The 12,962-nt window shown below is 49.1% G+C and overlaps 1 protein-coding gene across 2 annotated transcripts in view; it reads right to left on the reverse strand.

The window, feature by feature from the left end:
• LOC102483255 (sodium/potassium-transporting ATPase subunit alpha-2) overlaps window positions 1-12,962 on the reverse strand; it is a 97,943-nt gene that overhangs the window by 63,192 nt on the left and 21,789 nt on the right. Inside the window, exons 16-23 of one of the 2 annotated variants that reach the window (XM_006168837.2) lie at window positions 12,878-12,941; window positions 12,515-12,669; window positions 12,179-12,302; window positions 11,841-11,986; window positions 11,516-11,646; window positions 9,550-9,651; window positions 9,359-9,450; window positions 4,633-6,644 (exon numbers count right to left, since the gene is read on the reverse strand). The exons of the other annotated variant lie outside the window; for it this stretch is intronic. Coding sequence (XP_006168899.1) covers window positions 6,616-6,644; window positions 9,359-9,450; window positions 9,550-9,651; window positions 11,516-11,646; window positions 11,841-11,986; window positions 12,179-12,302; window positions 12,515-12,669; window positions 12,878-12,941 — 843 coding nt within the window. The 3' untranslated portion in view covers window positions 4,633-6,615. Of the gene's footprint in view, window positions 1-4,632; window positions 6,645-9,358; window positions 9,451-9,549; window positions 9,652-11,515; window positions 11,647-11,840; window positions 11,987-12,178; window positions 12,303-12,514; window positions 12,670-12,877; window positions 12,942-12,962 lie in introns of those variants that run through there. 2 annotated transcript variants of the gene reach the window in all.

Consider the following 12,962-nt stretch of genomic DNA (forward strand, 5'->3'; position numbering starts at 1 on the left):
TTGCAGACTGTGGTTCAAGTCCTGGGCCCAGTGGCTTGAAACTCATGCTGGGTATGTGTGTGTGGGAGGAGAATGAAAGAGAAGGGATTGCAGTGTGGCCATCCCCCCAGGAGGTGATGATTTCTCACTTCCCCTCTCACTCTGTCTGTCTGTCTGTCTCTCTCTCTGGTGAGTGCATGTGCCCTAAGGCAAAAACCTAAAAAAAAAAAAAATTGGTTGGGGGTAAATATACCAGCATCCCAGTTACCTATTCATTTGCTTCATAACTACTTATGTGAAACTCTGAGATTCAGGCTGGCCCCAGGGCCTGGTGGCTAAGGCAACTGGATACCACGTGGCTGAGACACAGGGTTTGAACCCTAGCTCTGGTGACTTAAAAAACATGCTGGGGCATGTGTGTGTGTATGCTCCAAATCCCGACAGGATGGGGAAATGAAGGGGCTGCTGCATGACCATGCCCTGCAGGGGAGTGCTGCCTCCCTCTCTCTGCTTCTCTCTTTGGTGGGCAGCACACGTGCCCTCTGGCAAATAAAAACAAAAAGAAACAGAGAAAACTCACTCTGAGAGTCCTGCCTGCTGCCTGATTATTCTCGCAGCTGCATGGCACAAACAACATTTTTATAAAAATATGTAAAGATTTGAATTGATATTAGGCAGACTCTTCTACAGTAATTTAAAATTTACTACATTCTGTCTTCCCAATTAGCTGTCAAGTTAAGCTCTCTGTTTTGGTCTATTTTTCTGTCACCACAACTGCACTACACACTAATTTATAAAGAATAAAGGTTTATGCAGCTCAGTTTTGGGGGTCCAAGGTTGAAGGTCTTCTTGCTGGTGGGGACCTTATAGAGAGTCCCGAGGTGACACAGAGCAAAAGTGTGTGTGCCTGTGTCCATATGTCCTAGCTCTCTCTCTTGTAAAGCCACTGATATTCAGTCGTGGGGGTCCCGGCCCGGTGCTTCTCTAACTGTAATTACCTTCCAAAGGCTTCATGTCTTTTTTTAAAAAAAAAGAATTATTTTATTTTATTTATTTATTATTTCAATTTGACCAGAGAGGATTGGAGTGACAGAGAGAAAGAGAGATAGAAAGTGAGAAAGCAAGCCGCCAAGTCCGGGACTCAAACTGTGGTCAGCCATGTGGGAGTCCAACGCCCTTAACCACCACGCCATCTGCCAGCCCCAAGGCTCCATGTTTTAATACCATAGATGCATTAAATTTTCTTTAATAAATACTATTTGCTACATTCCCTAAATCTCTGGAGAGAGAGAGGAAAAGTTAGGAAGTAAGCTACCAGGTCCAGAACTCGGACTGTGGTCAGCTAAGTGGGAGTCCAGCACCTTAACCACTGCACCACCTCCTGGCCCCCTGTGCTATATTTTTAAAAGTTTAGTTCTTCTCTGAGGAAGCGAGACAGAGAAAGATCAGGAGAGAGAGAGCACCACCCATAGGTCTTGACGCCGTGATCCACCATAGCCTCGGCCAGTGCCAGAGCAAGGCCACGCTTGTCCTTGGAGTACCAGGGACTCCTTCATGTGGGCTAACCCCCCAGAAAAACGTGTTTTAATAATACCACCGTGCCACAGTCCAGCTCCTATGTGTTTTTCAGTCTCTCTAAAAGTTAGAGATATATTTGATTTTCGTTTCCTGTAATATTGAACTTATTACTTCTGTGATCTTTTTAAATTGTGCCTACTTGTTTTGTTTACTTCCTTGGGGCCATTTTTAGGTAGTTATGTCCTTCACCAAATTAACAAACAAACAAAAAAAACCAGTTTCAGAATTCTAGTTTGTTTCTTTATTTAAATATTGGGCTGTCAGGAAAGTCGTGATGTCTTTTTGCATTAAAAAAAAAAAACACAGAAAAATAGGTCATGACTTTCCCGATGACCTAATACAAAGTCCTTCTTCGGGGTGTTAGATGTTGTTGCTTTTGTTTTTGTTATAGTTGCCATTATTACTAGTTTTGTAGTTACTATATTTCTTCCTCTCTTCTCTGGTCGGCTTTTCCCTCTAATATTTAAAAATAAATTTTGCCAAAGGGTGCATGTGCTTGCCTGAGAGGGACAGAAAGAGGGAGAGAGAGAAAGCGAGTAAGCACTGCCCCCGCCCCCCAGGGGAAATGGTCACGCTGCAATCCCTTCTCCTGCATTTCCCCCACCTGTCAGGATGGTAGGCATGCATGCACATACCCCAGTATGTCTTTCTTCTTTTTTCTTTTATTTTGCCGTAAGGTACATGAGGTCACCAGAGAGAGACAGAGAGAGAAAAAGTGAGAAGTACCCCCAGGAGGGACAGCCATGTTGTAATCCCTTCTCTTCCGTTCTCCTCTCAGGATTTTGGCCACGCATGCACATGTGCCCAGTATGATTCTCAAGTCACTGGGTTTGGGCCTTGAACCACCAAGTCTGCCATATGGGATCCGTTGACCTTAACCTCCATGCTGCCTGATGGTACCCTCCCCGGCATGTCTCGCAAACCGAGTTGCCAGTACAACATTTTAATCGGGATTAGATGTTGAGTTTTATGGGAGCTTTCTCAACATCTTTTGAAATTATTAGGTATTCGTTTTTCTGGTTAATGGTAGTTGTTAGTAACACTCTCCTTGTAATATATGATCTTCATATTCCACTATTTGGTGGCCATCAAGTTATTATATCCATTTATGATAACATTTTATCAGCATAGTGCTTGTCTCATAAAATAGATGGGGCAACCCAACGTTCTCTGTATCCTAGTACAGTTTAAATAACATAAAGACGTTCTTCGAGGAATTCGGAAAAAATTCTCCATTGAATTCACTGGGGCCAATGGTGTCTTGGAAACTCATTTTGTACGAACTATCTTCCTTCGATAGTCATCTAGCCACTGTTTCCTACTTTCTGCTGTGTTCTTAGAGTTATGAACATTGAGCTGGTCATCTGTCTCCGATGAATGATCACATTTCCTTTTCTGTTAGATAAAAAAGAAATGTCATGGAAAGAATTTCTGCCTGGTCAGAAGTTGGCCTGAACTTCTAACATTATGGTTAGAGTCCCTCTTCTTTTTGCCAAGATCCCCTGGCAGATAGGTGGATCTCTTTATGCCTCTTGTTTTAACCCCCTCCTGCATCCCAGGATCATGGCTTCTGCCTTCTCTGGCTCTAACCACCAGGTCTGGCCAGTCCTGCAATTGTTCCTTGTCAGCAAAGTCCTGGCTCCCCTTCAGCCTCCCCAATTCAGTAAACCGCTGGGTGAACCAGGGTCCCTCTGTGCCCACAGGTTTTTCCCTCCTGTGGTTGCAGGTGAGTATAGCGTGGCAATGAAGACTGCTGGCCCTGGAGCCAGACCAGTGTAGGTTCGAATCCTGCCTCTGATGATGTTCTCAGCTTTCTCGTCTGTAAATTGTAGATAAGAGTCTCTATCTTGGAAGATTATTGTCATGATTCCTTCATTCATCCAAAGAAAAAAAAAGTTCATAATTGCCTAACGTGTATCATGCATTGTTTTAGATGTTCAAGATAAAGGCGGTGAACAAAAGAAATAGAATCTTTGTCTTTGTGGGATTATTCTAGGGTATTCAGATGAACAAAGATACAAGAGAATAAACTGTGTAAGTAAATATAGAGGCACGCACTGAAGTCACATGTATTTATTTTGATATATTACATTTATCTATCTAACTAAATTTAAGATGCTATTTATGAATAAAAACAAAGCGATTGGAGAAAGAGGAAGCAGGAGTGATATTTTATCTGGGTGGTCCATGAGGGTCTTTCTGAGGAGGTAGTGTTTGAGAGTGATCTGAATGAAGTGAGGAAGCTAAGTGTGTCAGTAACCAGGAAAAGTGTTCCCGGGAGAGGGGCTGCCCAGAATTAAGACCTTCACAGGAGTGTGCAGGGGACTGGACAAATAAAAATGTGACGTAATTACAGAAAGAAACGAGCTGTGGCCGATGCTCCCCTGCCACTGTTAGGGTTGTGATAAAGGAGCCCTGAGATGGCTTGGGCGGGAATGGACTCCTGACCATTAGCTCGAGACTCTGGCGTAGGTTGTGAGAGCTGGTACTTTCCTCTCTCCTGTTTTCAGAGAGGTACGCATGGCCCACTCACCCCCTCCCGTTTCCAACTCACCAGCATCCCTCGCTCCTGCTCCCCACACCCTGTCCCCGAGGGCTTCAGATGTCTACTACGAATTTCATGGGCTGCATCTACCTCTGTCCTCGGAAGGTGACCCCAGAATGGGGCACTGCACACGGCACAGACTAACCGGTGTTGCTAGTCAGGGCCCAGGCCCCGTCTCCTCCCTCAACCCTGCCATGCTGAGAATAACCCAGTTTGGGTCTGGAACCGAACAAACAGAGGCATTCTTTAGGCTGTGGGCCCTCACAGGCTCACAGCCCTTGTCTAGTCCTGGATAAACCTCGAGGCGCTCAGGGGGTGGGGAGGATCAGCCATGAGGAAGGAGGCCCCTACACATTTTCTTTTAGGTTGTGTTGCAACCTCACTTCATCTGCATTTTCTCCACTGATATCATCTGCTCCCAGGTCATTTTGATGCTAATCTGGACCTTTGCCCTTTCTTGTTGCTTCCTCAGTAAGCCAACCCCTGCCACAGCACACATTTCAATACCACAATCCGGAGGGAGACAAGTAGGAGGTGTAGAAATCCACATCGTGATAGTTTTTATTTTTCTTTTCATAAAGAAATGCAACTTTATTATTTTCAAGTACATATGTAGTGCCTTAAACTAATGTCTTACAAAAGGTCACCAAGTAAAGATCCTATAGATGTTTCTTTAACAAACACGTAAGGATTGATGATAATTAGTCCATGCACTTGCTACTTCTAGATGGAGGATATTCCTAAAGTGCTTGAAAAGTCTTTTTTTAGGTAGACTAAATGTGCCACCCATAGCAATGTTATTTATGCTTTTAATTTACTAGACAAATGCAGTTTTTATTGATTGTGCAAAGATAAACTTTTGTCCACAGTCAATATCTCAAAATTATCCCACCCAAAATAACATGGTTTCCCATTTAGCTTTCCAAGCCCAAGGCAATGACTCACTTATTTCAAGGTACTTCTGATAAAGCAAAATTCCAGTGCAATGAAATAGAGGCCATTGGGTGACTGTCTCTGGTCTTGACCTAATGTGTTTGTGTTTCTTCCCTTTCTGCCTTAGGTCTTCCATTCCCCTTAGGTGTTTTCCCTCACTTGGCTCATCTAGGTCCCTCTGCATAGGACATCCTCAATGCCTTCTAAGCCAGGCTTGGAGAAGGGGCAGAGCTGCCTGCAAAGCAAAAACACTAGGTGGAAAGGGAGTACCGGAAAGAAAAGTATCTATTGTAGGAGCCTGAAAACCAACTCCTACCTTGGGGATAGTGAACACAGTGATCATCAGAGTGAGGACATTTTCCAGGAGGCAAAGCTCCTAATAGTTTCCCTCTTGTTCAAGGTTCTGTGTCCATGACCCAAGCTGATACTGTGTGTCCCTGGAATATAGGACATCTCCACCCCATTTTCAGCCAATGGCTAGAGAACGCCTTCAGGGCTGGCTTGGCAATGCCTGGGAGTGAGGCAGGTTCAGCCAGATGGGCATGAAGGGGAGGGCCATGGGAAGGGTTAGCAACCCTCCTCCCAGGAGAAACATGAACTTCTAATGACTTAGTATTCTAAAGAGTGAGCTGTCACCAAGCATATGTGATTGAGAGAGCTGGAGCTCCCATGACATCTGGCCTTGTGGACCAAGAGGACCGCCAACCAAAGCTCAGTGGGGTGCCCTGCATACATGGCTGTGGTGTCTCCATGAAGCTTCTCAGTTGCCTTCTGGTCCTGCTTCTGCTGCTACTCTGATGAGATCTGAAGTTGGCTTACTGGCGGGTAATCAGGAGAGGTGGGACCTGGAGCCTACGACGTCTATCTGGAGACTTGAGACACATCAGATGTCCTGTTGTTGGCACGCTCTCTATCCTTTTCTGTCTCCTTGGTATTTTCCTCCTCCAGCCAGTTGTCTCCAACCTCCCACCTGTGTGCCCGGCTCTCCTCTGCAGGTCTCTAGCTAGCCTCGACAGAAGACCAGCCTGGACTCCACAGCAGCTTCCTTTTCTGGTTTCAGGCCCTTATTCTCACCAGGAAGAGCTTTTTGTAATGTCAAGGTCTAAAGCAGGAGGCAGAGCACGAAGCAGACAGAGCTTGGCAGGAAGCAAATAAGGTGTGAAAGTGGGCAGGGGAGTGAGGTCGGAGAGCTACAGGGACACTTGGTGATCTGAAAGGTCCCTGCCTTTGGACATTGACCTGTTCAAGTAGGAGGTGAGGGCAAAGGGATGGGGAATAGGGAGGACTGGGGTAGTCCCTGATTCCTCAGTGGAAAAGAACCTAGTAGAGTGGACCGGAAAAGGATCGAGTAGGGGACTCTACCATGCGGTGTCTAAACTGATCACAGTTAGGTCTATGTGGCAGTCACCTCCAACTTATTTACCTACTCCCTCCACTTAGCCTGCTGAGTTGCCTCATTCTCTCTCCCCAAGTCTTCCCCCCAAGGAACACCCCAATGTTTCCATCCCTCCCCTTCACCATCCCTGCAACACCTCCGGAGCACCCCATCTTTCCCGTGCCCGGTTCTTCTTCCACCAGGCTCAGTAGTATGTCTCCTTCTCCACCCAACCTGTTGGAGAGATTGGGGGCGGGGGTTGCAGTAAGCTTATGAAGGCAAGAGAGCACTCTTCTAGGGGTTCAGGTGGAAAGAGAAGCCTGGGGAAGGCGCTCGGTGAAGCAGGTTGTAAAAACGTGAAACGGGAAGGAAATGAATGAGCTGGAACATGGAAGCGAGGAGAGAAGGGTGAGCCTGCCTCGGGGAGGCTTGTGATCCTTATTTAGCACAGTGGAGGGTGGAGTGGTGGAGAGTGGCCCGTGGTGGAGATAGCATCTACAGGGGGCAGCCATCCACAGTGAGTGTGTAGGAATGTGGGCATGGGGTTGATGGCTCTTTTGATTTTTCAGAAGTCAAATTCAGATTTGATGTGAAAGCTTTAGTTTTTAGACATTGGGCCAATTTCAAAAGCCAAACATGCACAAAATATTGGGCAAATCAAACCAAACAATATTCATGGGTCATATTTGGTTTGTAGGCCATCCATTTTTTTTAAAAGAGATTTTTGCTACAGGGTACATGTGCTCGCCAGAGACAAAGAGAGACAGAAAACGAGAAATCACCGCCTCCCCCTAGGAGGGATGGCCACACCACAATCCCTTCTCCTCTATTCTCCTCTCAGGATTTTGGGCACACTTGCACACTGCCCGGTGCGAGTTTCAAGCCATCTGGGTTCAGGACCTGAACCATGGTCAACTATGTGAGAGTCCAGCAACATAACCATTATACCATCTGCTGGTCTCATAACGTCTAGTCTAGTAAGTGATCAAAAATGCTTATTGGGAGATGGTGGTGCAACACCAAAATGTGGAGCACTGTGAGGCTGACTCACACGGGAGCATTCCAGGCTCATGTCTGGAGACCTTTCTGCACACACCTATGATCCAGGGGTAGGGTAGATTGCAGCATCAAGACACTACTAGGGAGGCCAGCAGGTAGCATAGTGGTTACATTGCTGGATTCCCACATAGCCAACCATGGTTCAGGTCCCAGACCTGGTGACTTGAAAATTATGCTGTGTGCATGTGCGTGCATGCCTAAGATTCCAGGAGGAGATGGAGGAGAAGGGATTGCAGCGTGGCCCTCCCCCCTTGGGAGGGACACTATGGGGTGTTGTCTCTCTCTCTCTCTCTTATTCATCGAAGAAATAAATAAATACATTTTTAAAAAGTTGTTGAGAAAAAAATTATTGCTTGATGGTTGAGAATCAAGAGGCCTGGATTCTAGTTCCTGTTCTGCTAGTCCTTACTTTGTGACCCTGAACAAATAAATTAACTTCTGGGCCTCTTCTCTTTAGCTGCAAAATATGGCAGTGGGAATAGATGATCGTGAAGGGCCCCTCTAATTCCTATGTTCTGTGATTCCAAGGGTAGGTGAAGGTCCTCAGATGCCAGTTACAAGTTAGGTGGGACTTAGATGATGAGCGGAGGAGAGCAGGGAGAACAGCTTTCAATGAGTCAAGAACTGAGGACTGGGGACCCCAGATTCCTGAAAATTGAGGAAGAAAGCCAGGGATCCAGAGTGGGGGCAGAGGCTGGGTTTGGAGCCCTGGAGGCAGGGGTAGCCAGCCGGGCCGGGATGGAGCTGGACTTTGCTGAGGGCTAGGGTGGGCTGTGAAGGTGCTTACCCCCGGGATATCGCCGTAGAATGAGCTTCCGGACCTCATCATAGATGAAGATGAGGAGACTGTAGGGGAAGGCACAGAACCACCAAGTGACCCTGAAAGCGATGGAGGAGCATGAGAGGTGCCCGGTGCGAGTTTCAAGCCATCTGGGTTCAGGACCTGAACCATGGTCAACTATGTGAGAGTCCAGCAACATAACCATTATACCATCTGCTGGTCTCATAACGTCTAGTCTAGTAAGTGATCAAAAATGCTTATTGGGAGATGGTGGTGCAACACCAAAATGTGGAGCACTGTGAGGCTGACTCACACGGGAGCATTCCAGGCTCATGTCTGGAGACCTTTCTGCACACACCTATGATCCAGGGGTAGGGTAGATTGCAGCATCAAGACACTACTAGGGAGGCCAGCAGGTAGCATAGTGGTTACATTGCTGGATTCCCACATAGCCAACCATGGTTCAGGTCCCAGACCTGGTGACTTGAAAATTATGCTGTGTGCATGTGCGTGCATGCCTAAGATTCCAGGAGGAGATGGAGGAGAAGGGATTGCAGCGTGGCCCTCCCCCCTTGGGAGGGACACTATGGGGTGTTGTCTCTCTCTCTCTCTCTTATTCATCGAAGAAATAAATAAATACATTTTTAAAAAGTTGTTGAGAAAAAAATTATTGCTTGATGGTTGAGAATCAAGAGGCCTGGATTCTAGTTCCTGTTCTGCTAGTCCTTACTTTGTGACCCTGAACAAATAAATTAACTTCTGGGCCTCTTCTCTTTAGCTGCAAAATATGGCAGTGGGAATAGATGATCGTGAAGGGCCCCTCTAATTCCTATGTTCTGTGATTCCAAGGGTAGGTGAAGGTCCTCAGATGCCAGTTACAAGTTAGGTGGGACTTAGATGATGAGCGGAGGAGAGCAGGGAGAACAGCTTTCAATGAGTCAAGAACTGAGGACTGGGGACCCCAGATTCCTGAAAATTGAGGAAGAAAGCCAGGGATCCAGAGTGGGGGCAGAGGCTGGGTTTGGAGCCCTGGAGGCAGGGGTAGCCAGCCGGGCCGGGATGGAGCTGGACTTTGCTGAGGGCTAGGGTGGGCTGTGAAGGTGCTTACCCCCGGGATATCGCCGTAGAATGAGCTTCCGGACCTCATCATAGATGAAGATGAGGAGACTGTAGGGGAAGGCACAGAACCACCAAGTGACCCTGAAAGCGATGGAGGAGCATGAGAGGTTGGCACTGCGGTCACAGAAAGTAGGACTCGAGTGTATCAGAACTTGGGTCCTAGAGGGATGTGACACTCACTTGAGCGGGTACATGCGTAGGGCCACGCCCATGCCTGGGCAGTAGGACAGAAAGGCAGCCAATGCCGTCTCCTCCAGGAGTCCAAAGATCAGAATCTTGTTTCTGGAAAAGCAAAGGAGGATAGGTCGTTCTTGAAGGGAGGTCAGTCGGGCAGAGATCCAGGGACACTCCCAGAGGCAAGGGAGAGAAGGGAGAGAGGACAGAGTGTGAAGGAAGGGGCATAAATGACCCCTGCCTATGTTCTCGTCAAACATCCTCTCTCATGCTTTGCGTAACCAGAGGAAGATTTTCTCTTCTTTCTGCTTGCTGCGTTTACCTCTGATTGTGGTCCATGGTGTGTACATTCATCCATTAAAATAATTGTTCGTTAGCTGTTGGGTAATGGGCTCTGTAGTGGTCGAACCAAAGCCTACCCTCATGTAGCTGAGAATATTGTTAGACTCAAGGCACACAGTTCATGAAAATGTCATCTCTGACTTTCTTATAGTGCAAGACCCGTGTCCTTTTTAAACTACATAATTTAATATATCATTTCCAGAGGGTGTGTTCAACAGAGAGCGACAGGGAGAAGGAGAAAGCATCCGGTGAGACGCACTCACAGCACGATACCTTTTCCTCCTTGTCTCCCTCTTACCGGGATCGGAGGCACGCATGCACACATGTCCAACATGTTTTCCAAACTGCTGGAGCCAGGTTTCAAATCATGGCTGGCTGGGCAATCCGGCCCCCTTCAATGCCAAGCCATGGGCTGGCCCCCCTGTGTGTCTTACGCATTCTCAGGAACTCCTGCCGTCTCCTACAGTCCCTGGTGGTTGTTCATTGTAGCTACTCAGTGGCGAAGAGAGTATCTGTGAAGTTTTTAGCACAGGGCATGCGCCCCGCACAGTCGTGGTTAACACGTGTTCACCATGTCAGAACTGACAAGCAGTTTCTGAAGCCAGACAGGTGGGATCTACTCCCAGCCCTGTCCCCTCACTAGCTTTGGGGTGTAAGAATGCTCAACTCTTCTCCGTAAAGTGTAGATTTAACCTTTTATGTCATAGGGGCTGCAGGGGAAATTGTGGGACAGCGATTAATCCTATTGTTACTGGATCTTTTATATTCTTATGCAGGGCACCTCTTCGTGGCTTAAGACAGGTAGTCCCAAACTTTTCTCTTATTAAAGACCCCTCCTATGTTTTTTTTTTTTTCCTAAGAAAAGCCCTATCTTAATTGATTTGTCTCTCAACCTGCATTTGTTAGTAAGTAATATATTTCCTCATTTAAAGTTAATTAGAAACATCCACGGGGGCTGGCTGGGTGGTGCAGTGGTAATGCACTGCTGGAGTGAGACCAGGTCCGCAGAAGACGAGGGCTTGGCTCCCACTTCGACCTCTGCATGCCATCTGGGTGACTGGAGGCAGGTGGTCTCACCTCCTGGGGGCCTCTCATCCATGAATGTAAACAGTAGTGCCCTAGAGCTACCCTAAAGGCGAATCATGCCTGCTGGGCACTCAGCATGGTGCCTGGCGTGCTGCAACCCCCATCATGAGAGGTGCTGACCCTGGCCCTGAGAGCCAGGCCACAGAGAGCGGCCTTACAGGCCAGGTGCCATGAGCACAGAAGACCCTGGGTTTAGACTGGGCAAAGGATAGGGGGTGGTATGGAGTTATAGGTGAGGAAGGGAGGGAGGGAAGGAGGAAGGAAGGCCAGCAGTATGGAGAGATACAAAGGAAGAAAGGAGGCTGTGACAATGCACATTTCGGGAGCAGAATAGAACTCATTAGAAAGAGTCACGACATTCCTTCCTCTTTGCTTGCCAGTTACAAACCAGGCTATGGATACACAGCTGGGTCTTTGATCAGATACCCCGTTAGCAGATCTGGGCCCAGCGTGGGGAGGAGCTGTGGCTTCCTGGGTTGGAAGCCAGCCTATATGGGTTGCTGAGTGTGCCCTGAGCACACTGCCTGGGGCGGGGGGTGCTCACTTCATGCCCTGCTGGAAGACCGAGTTGCGGCGGGTCTTGCAGATGATGAGGTCAGCCCACTGCACAACCACGATGCTGGCAAAGAAGGCCGTGTGGCAGGTGAACTCCACCACCTTCCTCTGCTCGTAGGTCTAGCGGGAGGGCAGGTAGAGAGCGGCGAGAGTGTCAGAGGACAGGGTAGGACCAGAGGGCAGTGTGGGCTCAGGGCAGCTGACAGCCACGGGCACCTAACCCGCCTTAGCCCCGAGCCCCAGCTGGCTCCTGTAGGCAGGCACTCCACTCCCTGCTTCACACGCGATGCCCGGATCTTCGCAGTGCCACTCACCCACTCCTGGCCATAGCTGTCCTCCAGGTCATTCATGGTCCGGTCATCCCAGTCGAGGCGGATGCCCAGCAGCCGTGATGGCAGGAAACCATTCTCTGCCAGGATCACGAAGTAAGTGAAGAAGCCGCCCAGTGCCTGGATCATCCCTGTAGGTGTTGGGCAGGAGGCAGGACTGGGTCAGAAAGGGCAGCAGGGTGGGGCCAGCTCCTCAGGGCCAGAGATGGAAGGTCTTGACTCTTGGGGAGCTGACCCTTCTTCCGTCCCTTTGAAAACCTGGGGAAGAGCCCTCTGGGGGCCCTTTCGCGCCCTAGGGTCCCTCCGAGCTGGGGCCTGCGCACCTATCTGTCCGTAGGCCATGCTGATGAGCCTCTCGTTCACCAACTTGTCCGTCTGGGAGTTCCGTGGCTGTCGCTTCATGATGTCACTCTCTGCTGCCTCATAGGCCAAGGAGATGGCGGGGACCTGCGGGCACGGGCAGTGGGCAGCAGAGGGCTTTGCCAGGAGCGGTGGACAGACAGTATTGAGGAAGCCTCACCCTAACTAGACAGACGCTTACTAAGGAGCGGTTACCTCCCAGGCCTTGTGCTTGCCTTTAACCCTCGCAGCCCGGCCAGCTGCACCCCGCTTCCACCTGCTGCCCACCTGTCCCCCGCTGTGCCCACGGATTGCCTCACCATATCCGTGCCCAGGTCAATGCAGAGGATGGTCACGGTGCCCAGAGGCAGGGGGATGTTGGCGATGATGAACAGCAGGAAGGGCGTGATCTCCGGAATGTTGCTGGTCAGCGTGTAGGCGATGGACTTCTTCAGGTTGTCAAAGATCAGGCGGCCTGTGGGGAGGTTCTGAGGGCATCAGGGAGATTAGAGGGACCCTTCCCCACCCCTAGCCCCCGAAGCATGGCTGCCCATCCTCCCAAGAGAGGAAGAGCTGGTGTCTGAGGGACGCTACAACAGGCTGGGGCTGCCTGGAAGCCCAGGCGGGTTCTCCAATGGGAGAGAGGCAGGCGTGCTGGCTTCACGGCCGGATGTCATCCTCACCCTCCTCCACGCCCGTGACGATGGAGGCGAAGTTGTCGTCCAGCAGGATCATGTCGGGTGCCTGCTTGGGCAGCTCCCACGCGGA

This window comes from Tupaia chinensis, unplaced genomic scaffold (genome assembly GCF_000334495.1).
Source record: "Tupaia chinensis unplaced genomic scaffold, TupChi_1.0 Scaffold146187_1, whole genome shotgun sequence".
Classification (NCBI taxonomy): Eukaryota; Metazoa; Chordata; class Mammalia; order Scandentia; family Tupaiidae; genus Tupaia; species Tupaia belangeri.